Genomic DNA, 26,873 nt, shown 5'->3' on the forward strand with positions numbered 1-26,873 from the left:
GGATATCAGAAAAAGAGAAACATATATGTATATTTTTCTAAATGCTCAATTATGGTTTGGAGAGTAGTGTAACGCAGTATTACTGATTGTCAGAAACATTTGAGTGACAATTAAATTTATATTGCATTGGTGGACATAAAGGTACAAAAATGTTAAGCATAAGTTTTTTAATATGATTAGCATAAAAATGTGCAATAGTTTAATTTGTAGTCTAACAATGTTGGATTAAAACATTCATTAATACTGCTAAAATATTTTTTATTTAATACATTTAAATTGCTGTGAAATTGCTTCAAACAATTTCTGGTCCTCATGCGTCCAAGGTGACTTATATATCCCACTAATACTACCTGATTTATATTCCACACATACAGACGCTGTAAAAGTATTCACACCCCTTGAACTTTTCCACATATTGTCACATTACAACCACAAACATAAATATATTTTATTGGAATATTATGTGAAAACCAACATAAAGTGTTAATGATTGTATTGAAAGATATTTGTGGTCATCCTATGATCTGAGTCATGCCCAGTTTGGTTCGGAGTAACTTGACTAGTCTGCACAGAGTCCTGACCTCAACCTTCTTGAACACCTCTGAGATGAATACGTGCAGAGGGCTGATTTTCTTATCTTACTATGAACACACTCCTAAACCTTGTGAAAAATGTTTACAGAATAGTTTAACTTTCTATTGCTGGCAGTGAAGGTTCCACTAACAAATTGGACTTTTTAGATTAAAAATAAGAAGTCATCAAAGTTCATGTACATCTAAAAGTAGACAGACAAATCATTTTGGAAATATAGTGTATATGTGTCAAATGCATCTTATTGGACAAGTGCATCATCATCATAAGGTCAACTTTTTTAAAGTGTTTAAAGTGATATTTCTCAGACTGAAACCTTTACCGCAGCTCTGAAACCTATATGTCACCAAAGTTCATTAATGATGCTGACCTTTCTCCTCCCTCAGTAGGTCCAGTCCTCCCACCCCTGATGCTGCTTTCCATCTACTTTGAGGAGGAGCAAGATGGGAAGGTCCTGCTCCTGTGTCTGGTCATGAATCTGATGATATGGTTCACAACTTTGTTCAATAAATCTATTACGTGTTGATAAGAAAAATGTCTCCTCCATGTTTATTTCCTTTTGTTTGTGTGTTACCCTGAAAAACAGTCCCCAAAAATCTATGTTTCCATTTGAGCTGCCTTGTAGAGTGGTCTGTTTTTATGGAGACAATGTTTATAAAGATTTAAATAAAATTAGTTAATATTGATAAGAGATAAAATACAATTATAAAACATTGAACAGTTGTGTTTTGCAGACTTAAACTGTTCATGTAGAGGTTGTTGTGTTCAGAGTCAGAGAGCCGTGTCTCTCTACAGTCAGAGGTTTTTGTACGACGACTCAATCAGTTTGTATCACTGTGGTACACGTTCGGTGGAGGAACCAGACTGGATGTTGGAAGTAAGTTGAATATCTCACATCATCTATTATTACATGAGCATTACGTTCTTATAAGTTTGATCTATAATCCTAATGTTAATCGATCTCTCTATAATTTAGATTTTTCTTTCATTGCTTTAGTCAACAATAAAACTCCAGTTCTTTCTAGAAATGTAAATCGCCAGTCAAAGGAATTTAGAATTTAAAGTCTGCTTAAAATGGGAACAAATAGACTCGTTTAACTCGTTTAGGACTTGTTTAGTGTTTTCAGCTAGAATCACTTTGTCATGTTCAGGGTCAAAGAGTCAGAGAGATAGCATATACCTTAACAAGATAAGGAGAATGATTTTTAAAACTTCCTTTTTCGTCAGTTTCTACTTTTCTTTAATCATTCAGATAACTAAAGATTTTTTTCTACTAAGTTAGTTGATTATGAAAAGACTGAATTAACTAAAACCTGCTCTTTGTGTTTTAAAAATTTGGACAATGTGGCTAAAAAGACCCCTTAGTTTATTAATGATGGTCTAAAATAACTCAGAAGGTTTGGTTTTGCAGGTTTGCTACAATTGAATATTCCTGCGAAATTATAACTTTAACAGTTAATATGAGGAATTGTTGTTTCTTTGTGTTCTCATCATTGTAAACATTTAAAATAAGTTAGAGAATGTCTGATATGAAGAGGAAGAAATAATTCATAGTTTAATTTGAAATTAATGGAATATTTTAGTCCAATTATAATGTATTTTTGGTCTGTTGCAGGTACAGTATCAGTTCAGATTTTACTTTATAATTTATCTTTGCATGTTTCAAGTTATATGAGGACTATGTGCCGATATGCATGAGAGGTTCCTTAAAGGGAAGTGAAACAGTGTGTGAGGGAGTGACTGGTGGAGCAGATGAAGATGTTTAACTGAAAAAGTCATTTCTCACACAGTAAAGATGTTCCTGTATCTACTTTCTGATTAGCAGCTGTGTGGTTCCTGTTCTCTAACCTGATTGGTGTCTCCTAGGTGATACCCGTCCCACCCTGACAGTGCTGCCCCCCTCCAGTGAAGAGCTGCAGCAGGGGAAGGCCACCCTCATGTGTCTGGCCAACAAGGGCTTCCCCTCAGACTGGAGTCTGTCCTGGAAGGTGGACGGCAGCAGCAGCAGCAGCAGCAGCAGCAGCTGGGAGCAGAGCAGGAGCCCCGGGGTGCTGCAGAAGGACGGCCTCTACAGCTGGAGCAGCACCCTGAGGCTCCCTGCAGACCAGTGGAGGAAGGTGGGCTCTGTGACCTGTGAGGCCACCCAGGGCTCCCAGACTGCAGTCACAGAGTCCCTGAGGAGAGACCAGTGTTCCCAGTCCTGAACTGACTCTCTGAGACGCTGATATTGTCTTTAATCTGTGACTGCTTTCACTCTTTCTCTCCTGATTATTCTCTATTTTCATTGAGTCATGTTTGCTTTGTCATGTTGGTTATTATTCAAATAATAAATATTTACTCATCAACTTCTGATGTCCACCTACTTTCTTACTGAGCTTAAAAGTTAGTTTCCATTCACTGGTTTTTGTTTTTATTGTCCATCTAGTGGTTCAATCATATTTTTACAATTCATTTTCAACACTGAGCTATTAAAAGTGTCTTTAAAAAGTTGGACTGTTTTATTTTATATGAATCTTTAAGGTCAAGTAGCAATCATTATCTGACTCACTGTTAAACACTTGTTCACTGGAACAAATTCAAACTATCAATTAATTTTTGTTTTACTTCTTTGTGTTCTTAGTCTTTGATCTCAGGCAAAGACAGTTGGCAAAACATTTCAGATGTTTTGTCAAGAATCCAAGAGTGGGCATTAAAAATTATTTGAATATTAATTATTTTACTATATTATTGGAAAACGTATAAATTAATTAACCTGCGGCTGAAACCAGATTAAAGACACTGCTGGACTTCAGATGGATATTAGGAGAATCAGGTGGATTTTTAGCTGATTATCTGATAAAAAAACATTTTGTAGTTTTTCTTCATTCAGATGTTTGATGGAATAAATCCTGTTCGATTTTAAGCAATGAATAAAATATGTTTTATAAACTTTACTGCTGGTTCTGATTACTTCGTTTCAGATCATGTAATTTTTATTAATGGGATGACTAGAAAATATATTCTCCAGCTTCATGAATTTATTTGACCTGGAATACCTGACATGAGTTGATTGGTGTGGTAGATCAGCAGTTTAGGAGTTTCTCCATCTTTTTGTTGGTACCAATCTCAACAGTAAGCGCTACTACAGCTCCAAAACTTGTGACTGCTTGTACATCTGATGATGACAGATCCTCCTAGATCAGCTCTCATTGCTGCAGGCTGAGTCACTGTGACCTGACTTCTGGACTCTGAGGACACAGAGACAAAAACATAAAGCAGCTTCATGGTTTTGTCAGCTTCATTTCAGAGGGACAGATGTTCATAGAGAAGATGAGTTTGATTCTCTGGACTTTACCTGTGAAGCAGCAGCAGAGGAGAGTCCAGATGAGGACGCAGATCCAAGTCATGTTTTTGATGAGGAGGATTTCTGTGTCTTCTGTTGTGATGAAGGACAGCTGTCAGTCATCCAGTGTTCAACTCTCAGGACTATAAACTCTCCCAGATCACTGGAGCATGGTTCTGCTGATGCAAAGTGGCTCTATGGAAATGTTCTGACTCCAGCAGGAACTGGGATCACTGTGATGATGATGATGATGAGGGTATTTTGTTAGTATTTTATGAATCAGTGAGATTATGTAGGTCTGGCAAGCTGGCAGCATGTTTCATCCTCACTGCTGCAACATCTGTTCCAATCATCCTCATACAAGTACAACATGTTCTAAATAAGTTTCGCAACTTTTCACAGCACAATAAAAAGTGATGATAGAACAAAGTCTCCTAACCAGGACATGCCACATGACCTCTTATGAAAAACAAGATCAGGATGACATAAAATGATGAAGTACCTTTCATATGTCATATATGTTCTGGATTGGTCTGTATGAAGGCACTGTGATAAGGTTGTATTTATTTTGCTATGAGAGTTTCTGAAAACATTCTTTAGAAACTGTTTCTAATAACTCATCCTTGGATTATATTCAAGTAGGCTGCGAGTAGCTCAGGCCTCGTTGTGAGGTTTTCATTGTTTTTTCCTTTGTTATTGTTTTTGTACAGTTTTATAAAGCATGTCAGGAAGTAAAGGTGGAAAGTTAATTTTTATTTAAATAAACTGAAAAATCAACTAAGCCGGCTTCTTTAGTCTCCCGTTCATTTCCTGAAACATCAGGAAAAAGCTAAAAAACAACCTTAATTGGGTATCATGTGGCTCAGTGTGAGAGCAGGCATGCCGAGAATATATTCAACGACACAGCTGTTGTGGGTTTGAGCCCCAGCCCATTTACTCTATGTCTTCACCTTCTTTCTCTCTGCCTTTCTTCCTGTCCAGCTAATTAAATGCTGCTAGTGCCACAAAAAACTGCATCTGACACTTTCTCTACATTTGTTCAAACTCTGGTGTTTCTTTTTATGTGATAACTTCGTTGGAGCTTAGATTTTTCCCAATGACATTAAAGATTTTACTTTATACTGCTAACATTATAAATATCCCATTGGTCTTCACGTGTCCATTAGCTCAGTTGTTTTTAAATGTACAGAAGCTGATAAAGGTCATGAAAATCTCAATGACATTTATTGTTTTGTTTAGTTTTTTTCTCATTTACTTGCCATTGCTATGGCAGACCCAAATTAGAAAATAAAATATATGTTGTAGAAACTTAATTACAATGTAATTCCTTTCTAATGCAATATATATGCAATATTATTCTCAAAAATAGTTATGTAAAATGATCAGATGATGAAATAAGTTTCAGCTTATAAAAACTTTTACATGTTTAGTTATCAACTTTAAACATAACCTAATTGAGACTTTGATTCTTTGAGTCTTTTTTATTTATGGCAGGTATTCAGATTTTGCTGACTTAAAATTTCTAACATGGAGATGTCAGAAAAAGGTTATTCAGATCTTTCTGAAAATTTAGACGGTAAATAATTGCCCCTGGTAAGATTATGAGCGGCTTAAAAATGTGTCTCACCATCTGTATCCGGACTGCATTCAATTGTACTTCTCCTTTAATAAGTCAGATTATTCAAGTTAGCTGGTTTACTAAATTGTGTCTCCTGTATTAAGAACTGGCTGGCTAAAAACTGCCTTTATTTAAACTCTTGTGGGACTGAAACCTGATTATTGCTCCTGAACAAAAAGTTCCTTGGATCAAACACCTTGGTTGTCTGAGCTCCTCCTCTCAGCCCAGTCTTAGAAACCTTGGTGTTCTGTATGACCAATCAGTGTCTCTGGACAGCCGCTCAACAATATTGATTAAAAATGTTTTTTATAATTTGAGAAATATTTCTAAATTGAGTGCAATGTTATCCAAATGTGAGCTGGAGATATTTATGTTTTTATTTCCTCTCGTTTAGATTATTGTAGATTACTCTCTCTTTACTCGTTTAGCAAATCTGCTGTGACTCATCTCCAGTTGATCCAGAACGCTGCAGTGAAGCTTTTAACAGGAACTAACAGAACACATAGAACTGGTTTGGTCCTCCATACATTGGCTAGCTGTTAAATTTAGAATTGATTTCGAAATTTTTGTCTTGACTTTTAGAGCTTTTAATGGACATGCATCCAATACATCAACATACATTCCTCATTTCTCTTGATTCCTTTAAAAAGCAGCTTAAGACATGTTTACTTAGACAAGCTTTTAGTTAAATGTTTTATTAGCTGTTCTTACTTTTTCTGTTTTATATTAAGCCTTTACTTGTATTTAATCTACTGGCACTCTGTAAAGTACTTTGTGATTTATATCTGAATAGGGTATAATATAAAGATTATTGTTATTATTATTATTATCAAAGAGGTGGTTGTTGAATTTATCCTAAAGTTTAATAGAAACTGATGAAATGTGTGTCTACTGTGTTTGTTCAGTGAACTGTATCAATGTTCTGCAGCAGATTCCAGCTGCAGAACAAAGTTCAGTTTCTGTTCAGTCAGACTGAGGGAGGTTTTTGTACGATGGTTTTTCACTGTGTGAACACATACTGACTGTTGATGTAATGATAACTCTGACAGTAATAAACTCCTACATCTTCAGCCTGGACTCCACTGATGGTCAGAGTGAAGTCTAATCCATTCCCTGCTCCACTTCCACTGAACCTGGAGGAGATTCCTGAAAATCTGTCTGATGTTAGGTAGATCAGAGCTTTAGGAGCTTCTCTACGTTTCTGGTGGTACCAGGACAGGCAGACCTGTGAACTGCGGCCGCAAGAAGATGTTAAAAGTGCCTGACTGGCCTTACAGTCAATAGTAACAGTCTGGCCGAGCTGCACTGATTTGGCTGCTGACTGAGTCACAACAACATTTTGTCCATCAGACCCTGAGGAGAGAGAAGAAACACTGGACATGAGATGATGAGCTGAAACTCAGCTACACTCCAAATGAATTTCACATGACAGAAAAATGATTTTTCTCACCCTGAGTGAAGCAGAGGAGAGTCCAGATGAGGACGCAGATCAAAGTCATGTTTTTGATGAGGAGGATTTCTGTGTCTTCTGTTGTGATGAAGGACAGCTGTCAGTCATCCAGTGTTCAACTCTCAGGTCTATAAACTCTCTCAGATCACTGGAGCATGGTGCTGCTGATGCAAAGTAGCTCTATGGAAATGTTCTGACTCCATCAGGGACCTGGATCATTCTAAGGGTGCTGCTTATCAAGAAATCCAGAAATATTTTTTGACATATTTAATAAAAAATATGTCATACAGTTATACAGAACTTTTTCTGCCCCACTCTAAAACAATAATAAAAGTACTTCCAGCCAGAAGAAACATGTTGTTCAAACTAAAAGATTAATTTAAACCTAGTTCTGCCAGATGTGTGCAATATTTTTACCTTAGCTTCATTTCCTTTATTTCACATCTGCCTTTGTCTTTATCTCCACAGTTATTATGAAATATCCAGTATCTTTATACCAAAAACAAAACAGAATAAATATAAAAACAAATCCACTTATGATATGAACAAACAAGGCTTTTTTTCTCTCTACACTTTGATGTTTTTGCATGATGGCTCAATATGTTTGTATCATGTTCGGTGGAGGAACTAGACTGTAAATTACCAAGATAAAATGTATTTTTTTCACTCACCTATATATTTTAGCTTTATTTTTTACAGGACACATAAATGGAATTGAGCACTGTAAAAAGTATGACAATGAAAAGAAAAATATGAAAAAAGGTATTTTTTGGTACTCAGCTATAGTCATAAAAGGAAAGACTGTACAACAGCATTGTTGTTAATTATTCCTATAAATTAAACCCGTTACATACCTTACTATGATGCAGATGACTGTAAGTCCTTTATAGAACTCCTGTAAGCCATGTATACCTGAATAGTGTTTCTGTGCCAAATATTAAAGTTTGACTATAAAAAGATTTCCATAAGGCACACTCTTAAATTTTTTTCTAACCAAACTTAATCAATGTGCATTTTAAAAAACAAACTCCTCTTCATAGCCAAATTAAAATACAGCAAATAGTGTTGAGAATTTAACTTCATATTGTTCAGTGTGAGTTATTCCCTACGTTGAGATTGAGCAGAAGTCTTATTCAGTTGATGTATCCAATGCTTTGAACAAAAAAGGCAAATTACATAAAAAAGTCAGACTGTTGCTCAAAAGCTGCTTCACTTCAGTTTCGTATCATTTAGTTTAATAAATAAACCAAAACAAAATGTTTGTGAGCCTCAAGGTGATGCAGAAGGACGACCGATAGCCGGAGCTGGACCCTGAGACTCCCGGCAGACTGTCTGAAGAAGGTGGGCTCTGTGACCTGTGAGGTCACAAAGTGTAAAACGTTTATCTTTAGTCCTGAAACCCGTCTGTTGGCATGGTTCATTACTGATGCATGTCTATTACTGTGGTCAAGAAGTTCTGGTAGAGAAGTGAAACTCTGCATTTGTCAACCTGTGGGTTTTTGTGTAGGTTTTGTTTTTTGTAGTTTTTTTGGAACATTCTTCATGTTTTCTCTTCATCGATTCCTATACTCCGTCGTACTTTTTACGGTGCTCTATTCCATTTGTGCATCCTGTGGAGAATAAAGCTAAAATATATTTATTCTGTATTACCTTCAACAGGGGTTTGACTTTTGTGTGAAATGGGATGAGGCAGTTTCTAAAAAAAATGTCTTTATTCACAATGTCCGCATCATTTGATAAGTTAAACATGACTTGGGGCTTGGCCAAACTATCTGGTGTTTAAAGAATGAATTGAGATTCTCAAAAGAGAGGCTATTTAGAGATCTTATAATGAGCAAATATTTTAAGGATGTATTTATTTTTCTTAGTATGTATATTTTGGAGAAATTAATCATACAAAACAGAACAAGTTGAGTGTAACCAGACTGACCAAAACTATCTAAAGGAAATGTAATAAAAAAAATTATAATTTAGTTCCTTTGAACTGCTTTTTTTCTTTGGTTTTTTTCCTGCAATATTATTAATATTATTACTGTATCAGTGAGTTATTCTGGCATAATCATCTCTGTTCCACAATACTCTAGGGAAGAGCTGTGCAAGTCCACACATCGGGACCAAAATGGCTGAATTACTCCTCAGCTTCTCACCTCGCTCTGTGGTGGGCTGGTAACAAACCACTTATTTAAGTCAGGTGTTGAATCTGGGAGACGTTGAAAACATGCAGAACACCATCTTTTGAGTGCTAAATTTAGACTGAACTATCTCCAAATGTAAAGGGATGTCTAATTATGAATTCAAAAATGTATAAATTAAATACCCATGTTGGGATGTTCTGGGATATTCTGTTCTATAGACTGAACCTATAGATTTTGGCAGAGTAACTAATGAAACCAATATTTGAGTAGATACTGTGCTAAATCAAATAGTTAGATGAACACATTGCATCTGCATCTGGTAGTTTAAACTGTTATGTAGATGCAATGCACAAGAATTAAAGGACCTGGGTAAACCCAAACACTACCCTCTTCTGACAAATCCCACGCCTTTTATTGAGTAATTCATCAAAAGCATTAATAGGAAGAAATTATTGATTTGTAAACTGTTCTACTGCAACTTCAGTAGGATCTACTCCGCTTGGTGTACAGAAGTGTATTTTTACAGTCCTCACTCCATACAGAAAGGGTGCTTATTTCCACTGACTTATTTCCAAATAAGAAATAGAAACATTTCCCGTGCAACAGACATTTTCTGTACCATGGTGCCCCCTTGTGAAACATCGGTCCTCATAAAAATTACCTCGGCAGAGCAAACGGAACGTTTGTGAACGTTCACCCACAAATCCCCCGGACGTGTTTTCTGCACGGACCCGGTTCCTGCTTTGTTTACTTTGTACATTACAGCCTCAACTCTACCAGCAAATCTCCTATCAGGAACTTTTTAAGCCTCGAGTTAGTATAGTTTTTTTTTCGCTGAGGGGGAATATAAAGTCGCCATGTCCGCTGAGCAACAAATGTTCCCGTCGCTTTACTCTTCGCCGCGTTTCGCTGCTGTCGGAGCGGTAGAGCCTGTGAGCAGCCCCCTGTCAGAGCTGGAAACATTCAGGATGTTCCTGAACGAGCGGCTAACGGCAGCCGTGGAGGACATTCTGGGCTTGTTCGGGAAGACAGTGGCCCGGTACCGGGAGCAGATAGACTGTCAGCAGCGGGAGTTGGACAACCTGAGGTCCGGGGAGGGCGAGTGGAGCCGTTCAACAGGTTCGTTTGTGTCAACTGAGCAAATAGTCACTGCTTTTATAGTATCTAAAAGTACCAAAACTACATCAAAGAAAGTAAGTAAATCCCAAACTCCTTGTTTTAATGTAGTATACAGGTCCTTCTCAAACAATTTGCATATTGTGATAAAGTTCATTATTTTCCATAATGTCATGGTGAAAATTTAACATTCATATATTTTAGATTCATTGCACACTAACTGAAATATTTCAGGTCTTTTATTGTCTTAATACGGATGATTTTGGCATACAGCTCATAAAAACCCAAAATTCCTATCTCACAAAATTAGCATATTATTAAAAGGGTCTCTAAACGAGCTATGAACCTAATCATCTGAATCAACGAGTTAACTCTAAACACCTGCAAAAGATTCCTGAGGCCTTTAAAACTCCCAGCCTGGTTCATCACTCAAAACCCCAATCATGGGTAAGACTGCCGACCTGACTGCTGTCCAGAAGGCCACTATTGACACCCTCAAGCAAGAGGGTAAGACACAGAAAGAAATTTCTGAACGAATAGGCTGTTCCCAGAGTGCTGTATCAAGGCACCTCAGTGGGAAGTCTGTGGGAAGGAAAAAGTGTGGCAGAAAACGCTGCACAACGAGAAGAGTTGACCGGACCCTGAGGAAGATTGTGGAGAAGGGCTGATTCCAGACCTTGGGTGACCTGCGGAAGCAGTGGACTGAGTCTGGAGTAGAAACATCCAGAGCCACCGTGCACAGGCGTGTGCAGGAAATGGGCTACAGGTGCCGCATTCCCCAGACCTGGGCTACAGAGAAGCAGCACTGGACTGTTGCTCAGTGGTCCAAAGTACTTTTTTCGGATGAAAGCAAATTCCGCATGTCATTCGGAAATCAAGGTGCCAGAGTCTGGAGGAAGACTGGGGAGAAGGAAATGCCAAAATGCCAGAAGTCCAGTGTCAAGTACCCACAGTCAGTGATGGTCTGGGGTGCCATGTCAGTTGCTGGTGTTGGTCCACTGTGTTTTATCAATGGCAGGGTCATGCAGCTAGCTATCAGGAGATTTTGGAGCACTTCATGCTTCCATCTGCTGAAAAGCTTTATGGAGATGAAGATTTCATTTTTCAGCACGACCTGGCACCTGCTCACAGTGCCAAAACCACTGGTAAATGGTTTACTGACCATGGTATCACTGTGCTCAATTGGCCTGCCAACTCTCCTGACCTGAACCCCATAGAGAATCTGTGGGATATTGTGAAGAGAACGTTGAGAGACTCAAGACCCAACACTCTGGATGAGCTAAAGGCCGCTATCGAAGCATCCTGGGCCTCCATAAGACCTCAGCAGTGCCACAGGCTGATTGCCTCCATGCCACGCCACATTGAAGCAGTCATTTCTGCCAAAAGATTCCCGACCAAGTATTGAGTGCGTAACTGTACATGATTATTTGAAGGTTGACGTTTTTTGTATTAAAAACACTTTTCTTTTATTGGTTGGATGAAATATGCTAATTTTGTGAGATAGGAATTATGGGTTTTCATGAGCTGTATGCCAAAATCATCCGTATTAAGACAATAAAAGACCTGAAATATTTCAGTTAGTGTGCAATGAATCTAAAATATATGAATGTTAAATTTTCATCATGACATTATGGAAAATAATGAACTTTATCACAATATGCAAATTTTTTGAGAAGGACCTGTAATTTAATGTTGTGGACATTCTGCTTCTGCCATCAGTATGAATAGAAATAATTATTTTTCAACAGCAGTGTTTAATATACAGCAAAAATAATACCACTGCGATTATCATCTTTCTCATCTTGAATATTCAAATAAATAAGAGCAATATCAATTCATTCTGATTAATAACACTAAAACACAATGTATAATAACACGTTTTTTACATTTTGTCACATTGCAACCTAAATTAGCTCATGCTCAGTAGACAGCATCTGTGAACAACTATTTTCAAGTCTTGTCACAGGTGCCAAATTTGACTTAGGTCTGGGCTTTGACTGGGCCATTCCAACACATAATTATGTTTCAGTCCAAACCATTCCATTGTATTTCTGGTTGCTTTGTACTTAGCTCCATCCATCCATCAGCTCTAATCATCTTCCTTGTCCCTGCTAAAGAAAGCATCCCCACAGCATGATTATGCCACCACCATGTTTCATCACAGAGATTGCATGCTAAGGATGATGTGCAGGATTGGTTTTCAACCGCACAAAGCACTTTGCATGCAGGCCAAGAAGTTACATTTTAGTCTCAGCAGCTCTTCCGAACACATATTTGCTTTTTTCCTTTCATGGATTGCGACAGATTTTATGAGGTAATTTTAATAACGTTTTTAACAGTGGTTTTCTGGATTTATTACCTCGTGTCTGCTTCTCTGATTACTGTCACTTTAGGCAGACAGTCATGTCTAGGTTTGGAGCTGTGCCATCTTCGTTCTATGTTTGGATGATGCATTGAACAGTGCTCTCTGAGATGTTCAAGGCCTAGATTGTTGTTTTATAACCTAAACGTCTTCACACCTTTATCCCTCACCTTTCTGGTGTTTCCCTTGGTCTTCATGATGCTGTTTGTTCACTAATATTCTCTAACAAACCTTAACAGAACATCAGTATTTATACTAAGCCAAATTACACACAGATGGACTTGATTTAGTTACCAGGTGACTTTTCAAGCAGTTGGTTCCTCTGGATTTAAAGTCTAAAGGGGGCACACAAATGCATGTCACACTTTTCAGATTTTTATATCTGAAAACCATATAAGATTTCCCTTCCACTTCCTATTAATGCAATACATATATTGTCAGAATAATTTATGATATAAATATAAAGCAACGTGTCTTATGAGGTGTCATATCTGACATTAAGATAGCCACTGAATACATTTATCTTTATTGATCAGAAGCCAGATCTGTGTGGTTGAAAATGTGAGCTTGTTGTGGATGTTTCTTCTTTCAGAACCTCTGCAGGACTCATCCTGGATAAAAAAGTGTCCTGAACACCAGAGCCTCGATGTCCCGCTGTTTCAGACTGACAGTGTTGTTGAGAAAGATGTCGACACCTCGGCTGCTCCAATTAAGTCAGAAGGTATAGATGAGGACTGTGGAGAGTCGATAACACGGAGTCACTTCAATTTAACACACAATCTGGATCCAAAAGCTGTGAGTGATGACAGAGTTATCTGTGAGGATTCTGACACAGAGAACAGTGAAGAAGGTTGGAGAGATGACCTCTGGAAGTCCGAGGAAATGGCAGAAAACAAAGATCAGAGTTCCAGTTCAGAACTACAGTGCTCCTCTGATCTGGCCCAGTTTAGCTGCCAGGTTTGTGGCATTTCCTTCCAGAAGATGGGTTATCTGATCACCCATGCTTCAGTGCATCAGGAAAACTGTGGGGTTTGTGGAAAACAGCTGGAGCAGACTGAAAGCTTGAAGCTCCACCTCAAAGTTCACAGAGAAACGTTGTTCCGGTGCAGCATCTGTGGGCAGAGCTTCACACTGCGAGGGAATCTCCGGATCCACATGAGGATCCACTCGGGCGAGCGGCCGCACAGCTGCAGCATCTGCAGCAAGAGCTTCGGCCGGCGGGCATCACTGGTGCGTCACGTGCGCAGCCACATGGGTGAAAAGCCGTTCGCCTGCATGTATTGCGGCCACAGCTTTACGGAGAAGGGTAACCTGACAGTCCACCTACGGACGCACACGGGTGAGAGGCCGTACAGCTGCTCCATGTGTGCTCGCAGCTTCAGTCAACTGTCCAGCTTCTACAAACACCCATGTCAGAAGAAAGGGCTGACCTGTGCCGCCATCACTGCCACCTGACAGCTGCGAACCTTGTGTGGCGAGGTTCACTTGTGAAACAGAGCATAGGAATGGACACTTATTATTATTATATTATTAATTTTTACTGATGACAAGAAAAATTGTTATTCTCTCTTGTTCCAAAGCACCCGCAAAAAACAAGATTTGTTTTTCAGTAACAGTCAGGACTGGGTCTGGTGAATTCCTGATTACTGGTTACCTGGTGTTCTGGACTCCTGAAGTAATTTACATTTTAAATAAATTGGTGCACAATCTAGTAATGACTAGGCATGGGTCAATATGAGGTTTCATGATATTACTGTTTTTTAGTTATTGTGTATTTTTAATTTAAATAATAAACTAAAGCAATAACATAAATGAACACACTGATGTTAGCTGTTAGTTGCCTACTGTAGCTTCAAACAATATTATGTTTATAAAAGTTATGGATGACGCTCCAACCAGGTAATGCACTTGTACTAATTGTAAGCAAGGGAAGGGTTTAGAAGTCTTTTTTTATCAGCCAGCTGACTGGCAGTGTGCTGCATCAGGTCAGGGAAAGGGAGCTCTGCTCTACTGTCTATGCTCTCTACACAACCACATTGGTTGAACATAAATACGGCTATAAAACCCATAAGGACCCGACCCATGCCTCGTTATACTGTAAAATGAACGGAGCTATTTGTTGGTACTTTTATTAAATGTATGAAGAAAAGCGTTTTTAAAAACTGTTGTTAGTTATAAATCAGAGCTACAAATCTACTCTAGATTAGTCTTAAAATTGTTAAAAAGTGAATAAAAAAAAGCAGACCTTTAAAGTGACATATATCCTGTAAAATACAAATAAAAACAAACAAATCTGTTTGAAGGAATTAAATAAAATAAAAGGTGCTCTAAACAGTTTGCATACTTCTGCCCACCTCAAACTAATACTTTGTTCAACAACCTTTAGATTCAATAACCATTTAGTGTTCTTTGGCAGGAGTATATCTGCATGACACACCTTGGCTCAGTAATGCTGTATTTACCAATTCTGCCGTGCAAAATCGGTCCAAACCTATCAGATCTAGAGGACATCTCTTTTTCCACACTCCTCTTCGGTTGATGGCAGTTGTGAACTCAAGAAGACAGTATGCTTAAATCAAAAGATGATTCTCTAAAGCATTAATGTGTACAAACTTGTGCAACTGGGTTATTGCACCTTTTTAATTGTTTAATATATATTGTTCCCCCAGACAGATTTGTTTCTTTATTAGTCGTGTTGTACAGGATGTACAGTTTGTCATGCATGTATGAATGATTTAGGATGATTTTAATTGTTTAACTCTCAAAATGCTAGAATTTCTGAGGCATACACACCCCCGTTTAATACTGTTTCTTAACCGGTGCCCTACCTCGGGTTTTTCTAAAAGTTGAACTATGAAAATGTAAATTTAGGAAGCTGAGAGCAAAGTTCGCTGAAAATATGGGACCATGTAAAATGGAAGGTTCATTGTAAAGCGGTAAAAGTTTCAATTTTTGTTGAGGGTTTCTTTGACATTTCCTTCCTTACATTCCACCTGCAAGAAATGGTTAGACTCATTTTGCAGTTCTCTTTACTAAAATGTTAAAGTTGCCTCTGTTGGATGCTTATGTTTCATCCTTCTAGATTTATTATACCCATGACTGAAATGAACGCAGTTTGTTTTAGATAAACGTTACTGAGACTCTTGGTGTGTTGGACATTACAATAAATGCACATTTTTTGTTTACTGGAAAGAAAGCCAAAGTTATATGAAATAAATTAAGACTTGTCTTTTTTTTTCCAGATTGTTGTGAATTAATGCAGCCTGTGTTATTTGTAGGAGAAAATGCAGTTTACCAGTTAACTTAACACACTTTATACTTTTGTGATCTGCTAAATGCATCAGCATCAGTTATTCTTTGTGTAAAAGCAGCATTTCTTTACATTGAGGCTACTGAAGTAAGTTAAGCTGCAACAGCACCTGAGAAGATCGTGATCGGCGATCACTTAAACGTTTGGTGAAATCAAACCGAAGAAAAACAACAGTAAAACTCTGGGCTATGTTTAATAGTGAAAGTAAGATTATTTCCATGCGCACAATGCGAAGGGAACTCAAGGGATTGGGACTGAACAGCTGTGTAACCTTAAGAAAACCACTAATCAGTGAGGCTAACTGGGAATAAAGTCTTCAATTTGTTAGGGAGCATAAAGATTGGACTCTGGAGCCATGGAAGAAGGTCATATGGTCTGATGAGTCCAGATTGACCCTGTTCCAGAGTGATCAGGGTAAGAAGAGAGGCCGGTGAAGTGATGCCCCCATCATGTCTAGTGCCTACTGTACAAGCCTGTGGGGGCAGTGCTATGATCTGGGGTTCCTGCAGGTGGTCAGGTCTGGGTTCAGCAACAGTATGTGTTCAAAGTATGAGGTCAGCTGATTACCTGAATATACTGAATGACCAGGTTATTCCATCAATCCAATCTGTTTATATTAGTATTCTTTTCATGAAAACCAAAACAATCATATGCTCACACCTTAGTGAAAATTTGGTGTCAATATTTCAAATCATAAAGTTGTTACATTCCTTCCAAGATGTCCTTGTGATATGACAATGCCAAATTAAATTACTGATTGTTTTTGGATGATCTTTGCAAAATGTATTGTTGGGGTCTATTGTTTTGATATATTTCATCATTAGTTGTATACATTTTGTGTAACAATTTAAAGGAAAAAAATCTCTCATTTTGTTATTTATCAGACGTTTTTGATGAGATGTCCCACTTTTTTTTTTCCAATGACTCAGTGACGAGGAATATGTTGGATCTCGTGTGATGTAAAACGTGTATTGAGGCTTCCTCGCCAGCTGGGGGCGCTGGAGGTCTTTCCCAAGACTTCTTCGAACCTCTCACAGAAGTTAACCTGGAACTGTAGCTGGCACACAAGTCACCGGATCGGGAACAGTTTTTATGCGGTATTTGATTACATTTCTCTTGGTTAAGAGCCCTCCCAAGTTACCGCTGAAATGTCTAAAATCGAGATGTTGAGGCTTCTGATCAACCAGCGGCTCACCGCGGCTGCAGAAGAGATCTTCGGTGTGTTTGGGAGAACCATAGCGGAATATGAGGAGGAGATCTCTCGCTCCAAGCTGGAGATTGACCGCCAGCGCCGGCTGCTGGAGCTCTCCAGGAAGCCGCAGATCTCCCTGCAGGCCGACAGCTCAGGTGAGGAAACGGTTCACCAGACTTTAGCGTTTCTGTCAGAAAATAAATCCATCTTTGGCTTCATGTTCGCAAAGGCAAAGTATGTTTTATTGGAGACAACCATGATCTCTAGCTACGATGTTCTTGTTTAACTTCAACGATCAGTTACTTTTCTATATAAAAACCATACAATTTTTACATATAAATAAAATATTTTTAGGAATTTTAATGGCTTCTTTGACCATTTTTCTTTAAAACAATTTTGCACTTCAGTCTAAAAGCTGAATGATCCTCAGATCTCATGTAAATCAAAGCCAGGATATTTGAATTTTTTTAAACCAGGGGTTATAAAACATTTCATGGGTTCGTTTCTCAAAAAGACGGAGAAACTTGCTCTAGAGAAAACTTAAGCTAAAGGAAAAGAAGGTGATGAAATCAAAAATGAAAAGTTTTTTCTCTTTACTTGTTTGTCATTCAGAAATGCATTCTTTCAAAATAAAGAAACAATCATGTAGGAACTGCGCATTTGCTAAAAAATATAAAGGAGGCTCCTTCATTATCCTTATTCAAAAATAGCTGTACCAGAATTACTGCACCAGTGCAGCGTGGCATGGAGGCGATCAGTCTGTGGCTCTGCTGGGGTGTTAAGGAAGCCCAGCAGAGCTCAACTCTTCTGCATCTTTGGTTCTGGTATCTCGTCTTACTCTTGAGGACACTAAATAGTTTCTCGATGTTTAGGTCTGGTGACTTTGCTGGCCTATCATGCACAATGAACCTGGACATTAAAACTAATTTTCATATTTATGGCGCAGCCACATGCCAAATCTTGCTGGAAAATAAAATCAGCATCTCTTTAAAGCTCATCAGCAAGTTTTCCAAAGATTTGTTCTGCACTGACTTTGGCCTTGGACCAACACCAGCAAATGAAATTGCTCCCTAAAGCATCACTGACTGCGAAAACGTCAAACTGGACCTCAGGCAACTTTGTTTTTGTTCCTCTCCACTATTTCTTCAGACTCTGCGACCTTGATTTCCCAGTGAAATATAAAATTTACTTTCATCAGTCCATTTGTTTTTCTGTTTAGCCCAAGCGAGACGCCTCTGACATTGTCTCTAGTTAAGGAGAGGAATGCAGTAGCTCATGTCCCGGGTATATCTGTGTGTGATGCTGGGGATTCAGCCCCTTTACTGTTTCATACCCTTTCAGTTTTATCGCTGAATTCTGCCCGACCGGCTAGTTTGATATTTTGTACCCGCTTTGACAAGGTGTAATAAAAAGTCTTAAAAAATGGTTAATGGAATGAAATTATACATGAAATTTGATCATTTTCATGACATTTTATCTCCAGAATTACTGAAAAAAAATGAACCACAAAGAAAAAAAAAAAAAGACTAATACACAGAGTTTTAAGTACATGGGTATGAATTTGGAAGGGACAAAAGATCCATACCTTGTTAGATAATGAAGGGGTAACATGACCCGGATCCATTCGTGTGTGGTGGCTTTTGAAGCACTGAATCCAGCTGCCATCTAAACCTTGTGAATCTCTGCCAAACTCTTGAACAGTCCTCCCAAGGCTGTAGTTAAAAAGGCAGCAGGATCACTTTTCCTTCCACTGAACTTTCCTTTAATGTAACCTTAGAAACAACACTGTGTATAGCCAGCTTCTTCACCTATGACTTTTTGTGGATTACGCTCCATGTAGAAGGTGTCCGTCTTTGGGCCAAATATCAAGTCAGGAATATTCCCCCATGATTTCGCAGGCATGCACGTAACATTTCTGTATTTAAAATCTGTTTTTACTGTTTGTCATAGCTAATATGTTTCTGAAAGCCTGAACTCTAGATTTCCATTTGCTGTAACCCATAAGTTTTAGAAGTAGTAGAAATAAAAGCTTGAAAAATATTACTCTTGGTTTTTACGGTGTTGCCAGAGAATGATGAAGCCAAGCTTTTAATGGTTTAGATATAAAAACACATACTGACCCTGTTTTGGTTGTACCTTCCAGCCATCTCTGAGCAGCGGGACTGGAGCTCTAGTCTAGATCTTAATGAAGAGGAACCTCCAACACGCATCAAAGAAGAGGAACAAGAGCAAGATGTGTGGACAGATCAACCAGGCGAGATGCCTGAGAGGTCAGAGCAGAACAATGTCGGTTTTGTGTTGTTCCAGAGCAGCGCCGCAGGAACGCAGCAGGACAACAGTTCCACTGGGTCCCCTGTCTCAAAGTTCCAGAGCCAGGACCTGGAGGACTCGGGGTTGGATCCACGGCCTGGCACCTCAGTCCAGCAGACCTGCTCTGAGCTCAATGAGGATCAACCTGGAGCTTGTGAGGCAGCTTCGGGAAATGGCCAGAATGACGCTGTGGACGTGGCATTTCCTAAAGTAGTGGACTCTTATATCTGCACCGTCTGTGGCAAAGCATTTTACGAGCGCGGTCAGTGGGCCAAACACACGCGGATTCACCGAAAAGTTGACAGCAAGGTCGACAAATCGTTCACGTGCGATATTTGCGGGAAGAGACTGACGCGGTCCGATGGCTACCAGAAACACCTGCGGGTCCATACGGGGGAGAAGCCGTACAGCTGCCACGTGTGCGGCCGCAGTTTCAGCGACAACTCCAACTACAAGCGGCACATACGCAGACACATGAGAGAAAAATCCCAGCAGAGCTCAGGCTGAGCGAGGCTGCTGGCACCCGGCGGTCACAGAAAAGCCCAACACACATTTATGAAAGGAACCCATAAATTCTTCTGCCGTTGTCCTTTAATAATCAAGGCCATTCTCACACACCAGAATGGATTGTTTACCTTTTAGCTGCCATTGTTTTTAGTGGTTTTAAAGATGCACCAATCATAGTTTTGGAAACCAGTTCTGGTAAAGTTCTGAGCTGCTCATATCAACCCAAGAACTGGCATTCAAAACAATATTTTCTTTTCATTGTTGAACATAAAATGTGTTTTTAATAAAATTTCTGCCATAAACAAATCTGTACACCAGCCCCAAGTTAAGGAGCTTTCTCTCTCCTCCACTGCCGTCGGAAATGCACAAAAAATATCGTCCTGGTCTTTAGTTGTCGGAAAATGAATCATATCTCTGTTATCAGACAGACTTTAGCTTCATCATCTTTCATTTTTGTTACTTCAGAATTTAGTTTTTGTGCACAGACGTAAAAAATAAAAGGCCACCTACGCACGGGATTATAGTTCATTTTCTACCAGACATTCAGTTACAACTCAATTCAATTCAAAAATACTTTATTCATCCCAAAGGGAAATTAAATGTTGTACCTCATATTATGCAGGTTTCTTATATAATATAATTTCTTCAATAACTTGAAGCTTTGTCTAAAATAATTAATTAAAACTCTGATTTACCATTAGATGTGTTGGATTGTTAAATCACCAGTTTATATTTATTGTAACTGTCAGGGATGAAAATTTAAACACTTTGGTCACCTATAATTGTCTTAATTTATTTATTCTTTATCCAAGATTGTGGGTTTTCTGTCCCTGTATTGTGACGGCCACAGTGCCTTGTTAATGTATTCCTAATTAGCGTTTTACGTTTTTCATGTGATCACGACGATGTACTTCACAGGACGGACCAACTCAAAGTAGCACGTGGTTGTAAGGGGGAAGGAAAATGGTACGTGATCTAGTATATGAGTGGAGCTGCATGTCAGCAAGATTGGGAGGGTGAAGAAACCTAAAGAATATGCGAAGCACAGAGAATAAAATTAGCTATTTTAATCCAAATTCAGATTAGGTTTTTTTAACAGTGAAATTATCTGGGGTATCCTTGTAGGCTTGAGCTAAAACACAAAACCCCAGTTTTAAAAATGCTGCTGTTGTATAAACGTCTAAATGCAGTAGTGTACACACTATTGTTAAAATGCTGGGTTTTTGTGACCATAATGAATCATTTCAAAGCTTCTTCTCCCCCGTACAATTCTACGAAAAAACAAGCGGTTCTAAAAGAAATCCACCTTCCACACCACTGCTTCGTCCCGACATCCGGAGAACCAGATGATTGTCGTAGCTTATAGTGGAAAACAAGCAGTAATTGCCTTTTGTCTTTGCTACCTACCTGACCAGTTCAGGCTTTTGTTTTCATAATGTCACTGCTGACTGTTCATTGTGTCATTGTATATACCTAACACTTTTATTCCCAACTCCTCACTGATGCCTTTGAAGAATGAGATCCTATTGATCTTTTGTAACCTGTGACTGAAGGATGCGGATGAGGAAATGTCAGGAAAGCTGAACCTGATCTACATTTAGGCTTTCAGGTTCTCTTCAACTGAATTCTATATATGGCACATTAAAAGTGAAAAAGGATTTGAAATTGTGGTCTAATTATTTTACACCACTAAAACATCCCATTAAACAGTGGAGTGAGCCCATTTAAAATAAAAGCCACAGGTCTTATTAAACAGGGTTATTTTTTGTTCATCTCTTTAAAGGGAAATTCCCTTCTGGTGTTAGAAGGATTATTATACTGCTTAGTCTTGGGATTCAAATATTGTTTCTGACCACCTGATGGCAGCATAACACTTGAATGATTTAACTAAATGAGGGTAAGTTCATCTCAGAAATGCATGAAGTACCCTTTATTTTCTCATTTCTTTCAGTGACTTTAATGCTACTTTAAGTTTCACTTGATATTTCCCCAACAAGGTTGTTGTTTGCAGTGTGTAGTAATAATTACTTAGTACAATAGGGTATTGAAGTTATATGATTGCTATTAGCATTAACTCTATAAGAATTTTTTAGGGCTGCAACTAACGATTATTTTCAAATTCAATTCAAAAATACTTTATTAATTCCAAAGGGAAATTAAATGTTGTCATAGCTCATATTATGAAGGTTTCTTCAAAGAGCCGTTGTAGATGCTGATGGCTGTGGGCAGGAAGGATCTCCTGTAGCGCTCCGTCTTACAGCAGATCTGAAGAAGCCTCTGACTGAAGACACTCTGTTGTTGTAGGACAGTCTCATGAAGAGGATGCTCAGGGTTCTCCATAATGTTCTTCATTTTATGAAGAATCCGTCTTTCCACAATGATCTCCAGAGGTTCCAGAGGAGTCCCCAGAACAGAACCAGCCTTCTTTATCAGCTTGTTGAGCTTTTTTAAGTCCCTGGCTCTGATGCTGCTTCACCAGCAGATGATGGCAGAAGAAATCACACTTTCCACAACAGACTTATAGAAGATATGCAGCATCTTGCTGCAAACACCAAAGGACCTAAGCTTCCTCAAGAAGTACAGTCTGCTCTGTCCCTTCTTGTAGATGGCTTCACAGTTGCATCTCCACTCTAGTCTGTTTTCCAGGTGAACACCGAGGTATTTATACTCCTCCACCACCTCCATCTCGTCTCCCATGATGGACATAGTTTTTGTCTTATTTCTGTTTCTCTTAAAATCAACTATCATCTCCTTTGTTTTAGTCACGTTCAAAATGAGATGATTGTTTCCACACCATGCCACAAAGCGGTCCACCACCTTCCTGTACTCATCTTCTTGTCTATCTCTGATCCACCCCACAACTGCAGAATCATCCGAGTATTTCTGCAGATGACAGGAGTCTGTCTTGTACTGGAAGTCTGAGGTGTACAGAGTGAAAAGGAATGGTGAGAGTACCGTCCCCTGTGGTGCTTCTGTGCTGCTGACTACCTGGTTAGACTCACAACTCTTCAGTCTCACAAACTGTGGTCTGTTTGTCAGGTAGTCTTTGATCCAGGAGATTGTTGAGGCCTCCATCTGAGTCTTCTGGAGTTTCTGACAAAGCAAATCAGGTTGGATTGTATTAAATGCACTGGAGAAATCAAAGAACATGATCCTCACAGAGTTGCTGGCTTTGTCCAGATGACAGTGGGTTTGTTGAAGCAGGTGTATGATGGCATCTTCAACTCCAACTCCACAGCGATAAGCAAACTGAAGGGGGTCCTGATGGTTTACTGTTTGCTTACTCAGGTGGGCCAACAGGAGTCTCTCTAGGACCTTCATGATGTGAGATGTCAGGGCAACAGGTCTATAGTCATTGAGGACTGATGGGTGAGTTTTCTTTGGTACCGGAACAAGACAGGAGGTCTTCCACAACACCTGAACCTTCTTCTGGGCCAGGCTAAGGTTGAAGAGGTGCTGCAGAATCCCACAGAGATGCTCTGCACAGGCCTTCAGGACTCTAGGGCTGACATGATCTGGACCTGCAGCCTTATTCTGATTCAGTCTCTCCAGTTGTCTCTTCACCTGACTTCTTGAGACACACAGGTGGAAGAAGGAAGCAAAGGAAGTATCAGCATCTTCTGATATGGTTGAAGGCAAACATGTAGAAGCAGAAGGGTCTAGGGCTGAGGTGGAAGATAAAAAATGTGAGGTGTTACTGGACAGCTGTGGGTCCTGTGGGTCAAAGGAAGATGGAATGTCTGTTTGGCTGTGAGCAGGAGAGGAGGATGTGAAGCTTCTTTCTGAATTGAACCTATTGAAGAATGTGTTCAGTTCATTGGCCCTGTCCAGACCTCCATCGGTCTGATCTTCTTTCTGCTTGAAGCCTGTGATCTTCTTCATCCCTGTCCACACATCTCTGATATTGTTTTGCCGGAGCTTGCTCTCCAGCTTCCTCTTGTACACCTCCTTGCTGTCTCTTATCTTAACTTTAAGTTGCTTCTGTAAACTCCTCAATAATTCTCTGTCTCCCTCTCTGAAGGCTCTTTTTGTTTTGTTAAGCAGGTCCTTCAGGTGATCCAGGGTTTGTTATTGGGGAAGCATCTCACGGTTCTGGTGGAGATGATGTTATCCACACAGAAGTTTACAGGTCCTTCTCAAAATATTAGCATATTGTGATAAAGTTAATTATTTTCCATAATGTCATGATGAAAATTTAATATTCATATATTTTAGATTCATTGCACACTAACTGAAATATTTCAGGTCTTTTATTGTCTTAATACGGATGATTTTGGCATACAGCTCATGAAAACCCAAAATTCCTATCTCACAAAATTAGCATATTTCATCCGACCAATAAAAGAAAAGTGTTTTTAATACAAAAAACGTCAACCTTCAAATAATCACGTACAGTTATGCACTCAATACTTGGTCGGGAATCCTTTTGCAGAAATGACTGCTTCAATGCGGCGTGGCATGGAGGCAATCAGCCTGTGGCACTGCTGAGGTCTTATGGAGGCCCAGGATGCTTCGATAGCGGCCTTTAGCTCATCCAGAGTGTTGGGTCTTGAGTCTCTCAACGTTCTCTTCACAATATCCCACAGATTCTCTATGGGGTTCAGGTCAGGAGAGTTGGCAGGCCAATTGAGCACAGTGATACCATGGTCAGTAAACCATTTACCAGTGGTTTTGGCACTGTGAGCAGGTGCCAGGTCGTGCTGAAAAATGAAATCTTCATCTCCATAAAGCTTTTCAGCAGATGGAAGCATGAAGTGCTCCAAAATCTCCTGATAGCTAGCTGCATTGACCCTGCCCTTGATAAAACACAGTGGACCAACACCAGCAGCTGACACGGCACCCCAGACCATCACTGACTGTGGGTACTTGACACTGGACTTCTGGTATTTTGGCATTTCCTTCTCCCCAGTCTTCCTCCAGACTCTGGCACCTTGATTTCCGAATGACATGCAGAATTTGCTTTCATCCGAAAAAAGTACTTTGGACCACTGAGCAACAGTCCAGTGCTGCTTCTCTGTAGCCCAGGTCAGGCGCTTCTGCCGCTGTTTCTGGTTCAAAAGTGGCTTGACCTGGGGAATGCGGCACCTGTAGCCCATTTCCTGCACACGCCTGTGCACGGTGGCTCTGGATGTTTCTACTCCAGACTCAGTCCACTTCTTCCGCAGGTCCCCCAAGGTCTGGAATTGGCCCTTCTCCAAAATCTTCCTCAGGGTCCGGTCACCTCTTCTCGTTGTGCAGCGTTTTCTGCCACACCTTTTCCTTCCCACAGACTTCCCACTGAGGTGCCTTGATACAGCACTCTGGGAATAGCCTATTCGTTCAGAAATTTCTTTCTGTGTCTTACCCTCTTGCTTGAGGGTGTCAATAGTGGCCTTCTGGACAGCAGTCAGGTCGGCAGTCTTACCCATGATTGGGGTTTTGAGTGATGAACCAGGCTGGGAGTTTTAAAGGCCTCAGGAATCTTTTGCAGGTGTTTAGAGTTAACTCGTTGATTCAGATGATTAGGTTCATAGCTCGTTTAGAGACCCTTTTAATGATATGCTAATTTTGTGAGATAGGAATTTTGGGTTTTCATGAGCTGTATGCCAAAATCATCCGTATGAAGACAATAAAAGACCTGAAATATTTCAGTTAGTGTGCAATGAATCTAAAATATATGAATGTTAAATTTTCATCATGACATTATGGAAAATAATGAACTTTATCACAATATGCTAATATTTTGAGAAGGACCTGTATATAGTCGGTTACACACTCAGTCATGGCATTGATGTCCTCTCCATGTGGCTGGCACAGTGCCTCCCAGTCTGTAGCCTCAAAGCAACCTTGCAGAGCTTCTTCAGCTTTCTGTGACCATTTTCTCACAGTCCTCTTTATTACAGGTTGCCTCTGAACAAGGGGCTCATATTTGGAGCAGAGAAAAACAAGATTGTGATCTGATTTGCCTAGAGGAGGTCTTGCTGTAGAGATGTATGAGTCCTTGACATTTGCATAAAACAAATCCAATGTTTTGTTTTCTCTGGTAGAGCAGCTGACAACCTGTTGAAATGTTGGAAGTGTAGCAGAGAGTGAAGCATGGTTAAAATCACCAGAAATTGCCACAAAAGCATTGGGGTTTTATGTCTGTAGCTTAGCAACAACTGAGCTGATGGCATCACATGCAGTGTCGGCAACAGCGGAAGGTGGAACGTAAACTGTTGCCAAAATAACACTGGTGAACTCTCTGGGTAAATAATATGGATGAAAACTTACTGCCAACAGTTCAATATCTGGACTGCAGAGACGACACTTCACAGTAACATGTCCTGGATGACACCATCTGTTATTCACAAGTACTGCCAGTGCACCTCCTTTACATTTGCCGCTCCTCTTTAAATCTCTGTCTGCTCGTATGGTTAAAAAGCCCAGCAGAGAGACGCTGGAGTCGGGGATATGATCCTGCAGCCATGTCTCAGTAAAACACATGATACTGCATGCCCGGTACTCTGGCTAGGTCCTTTGTAGGGCTTGGAGTTCATCCAACTTGTTTCCCAACGATCTCACATTGCCCATCATAATTGACGGAAGAGATGGTTTGAACTTCCTCCTTTTCTCTCTTCTCTTAGCTCCTGCTCTGCATCCACAGTGTCTTCTTTTCAACTCATCAGGGCTTTGGGGTTGTAGTTCAAGTATTATTTGAGCTTTTGAGATATTAATCAGCTGCTCCCGGTTGTACGAAACAACATCGTTGCCATGGCAATGCATCACAACAAATGTTCAAAAATAGAAAGTATTAGGAAAAAGCCTCCAAGCTGCACAACATCTGACACCGGAGAGAGAGGACAGTTGTCCAAAAAAAAAAATCTGTAAACTGTATCCACCACAAGAGGAAGAGTTCCCAAAAAAGAATAAATCAGAATCAAGTAACAGAGCTACTCCAACCTGCTGCCACCTTGAGCGCCGCAATTCATGGTAGATGGC

The 26,873-nt window shown here is 39.6% G+C and overlaps 2 protein-coding genes and 2 gene segments (V, D, J or C); 3 read left to right on the forward strand and 1 right to left on the reverse strand.

Annotated features, from left to right (window-relative positions):
- Positions 1-1,345: 1,345 nt before the first annotated feature.
- Positions 1,346-2,936, forward strand: LOC124879496. The segment is given in 2 exon segments: positions 1,346-1,468; positions 2,458-2,936. A coding segment is annotated over 1 exon segment (267 nt).
- A 3,274-nt stretch (positions 2,937-6,210) lies between these two features.
- On the reverse strand, positions 6,211-7,102 carry LOC124879493. The segment is given in 2 exon segments: positions 6,211-6,884; positions 6,982-7,102. Coding segments are annotated over 2 exon segments (402 nt in total).
- Positions 7,103-9,812: 2,710 nt separating this feature from the next.
- Positions 9,813-15,835, forward strand: LOC124879805 (zinc finger protein 32-like). The gene is made up of 2 exons (XM_047384550.1): positions 9,813-10,235; positions 13,187-15,835. The coding sequence occupies exons 1-2, from the start codon at positions 9,974-9,976 to the stop codon at positions 14,047-14,049; spliced, it is 1,125 nt and encodes a 374-aa protein (XP_047240506.1). The 5' UTR covers positions 9,813-9,973; the 3' UTR covers positions 14,050-15,835.
- Positions 15,836-15,966: 131 nt separating this feature from the next.
- LOC124879806 (zinc finger protein 629-like) lies at positions 15,967-21,571 on the forward strand. The gene is made up of 2 exons (XM_047384551.1): positions 15,967-17,251; positions 19,240-21,571. The coding sequence occupies exons 1-2, from the start codon at positions 17,053-17,055 to the stop codon at positions 19,911-19,913; spliced, it is 873 nt and encodes a 290-aa protein (XP_047240507.1). The 5' UTR covers positions 15,967-17,052; the 3' UTR covers positions 19,914-21,571.
- Positions 21,572-26,873: the final 5,302 nt, after the last annotated feature.

This window comes from Girardinichthys multiradiatus, chromosome 13, assembly GCF_021462225.1.
Source record: "Girardinichthys multiradiatus isolate DD_20200921_A chromosome 13, DD_fGirMul_XY1, whole genome shotgun sequence".
NCBI lineage: Eukaryota > Metazoa > Chordata > Actinopteri > Cyprinodontiformes > Goodeidae > Girardinichthys > Girardinichthys multiradiatus.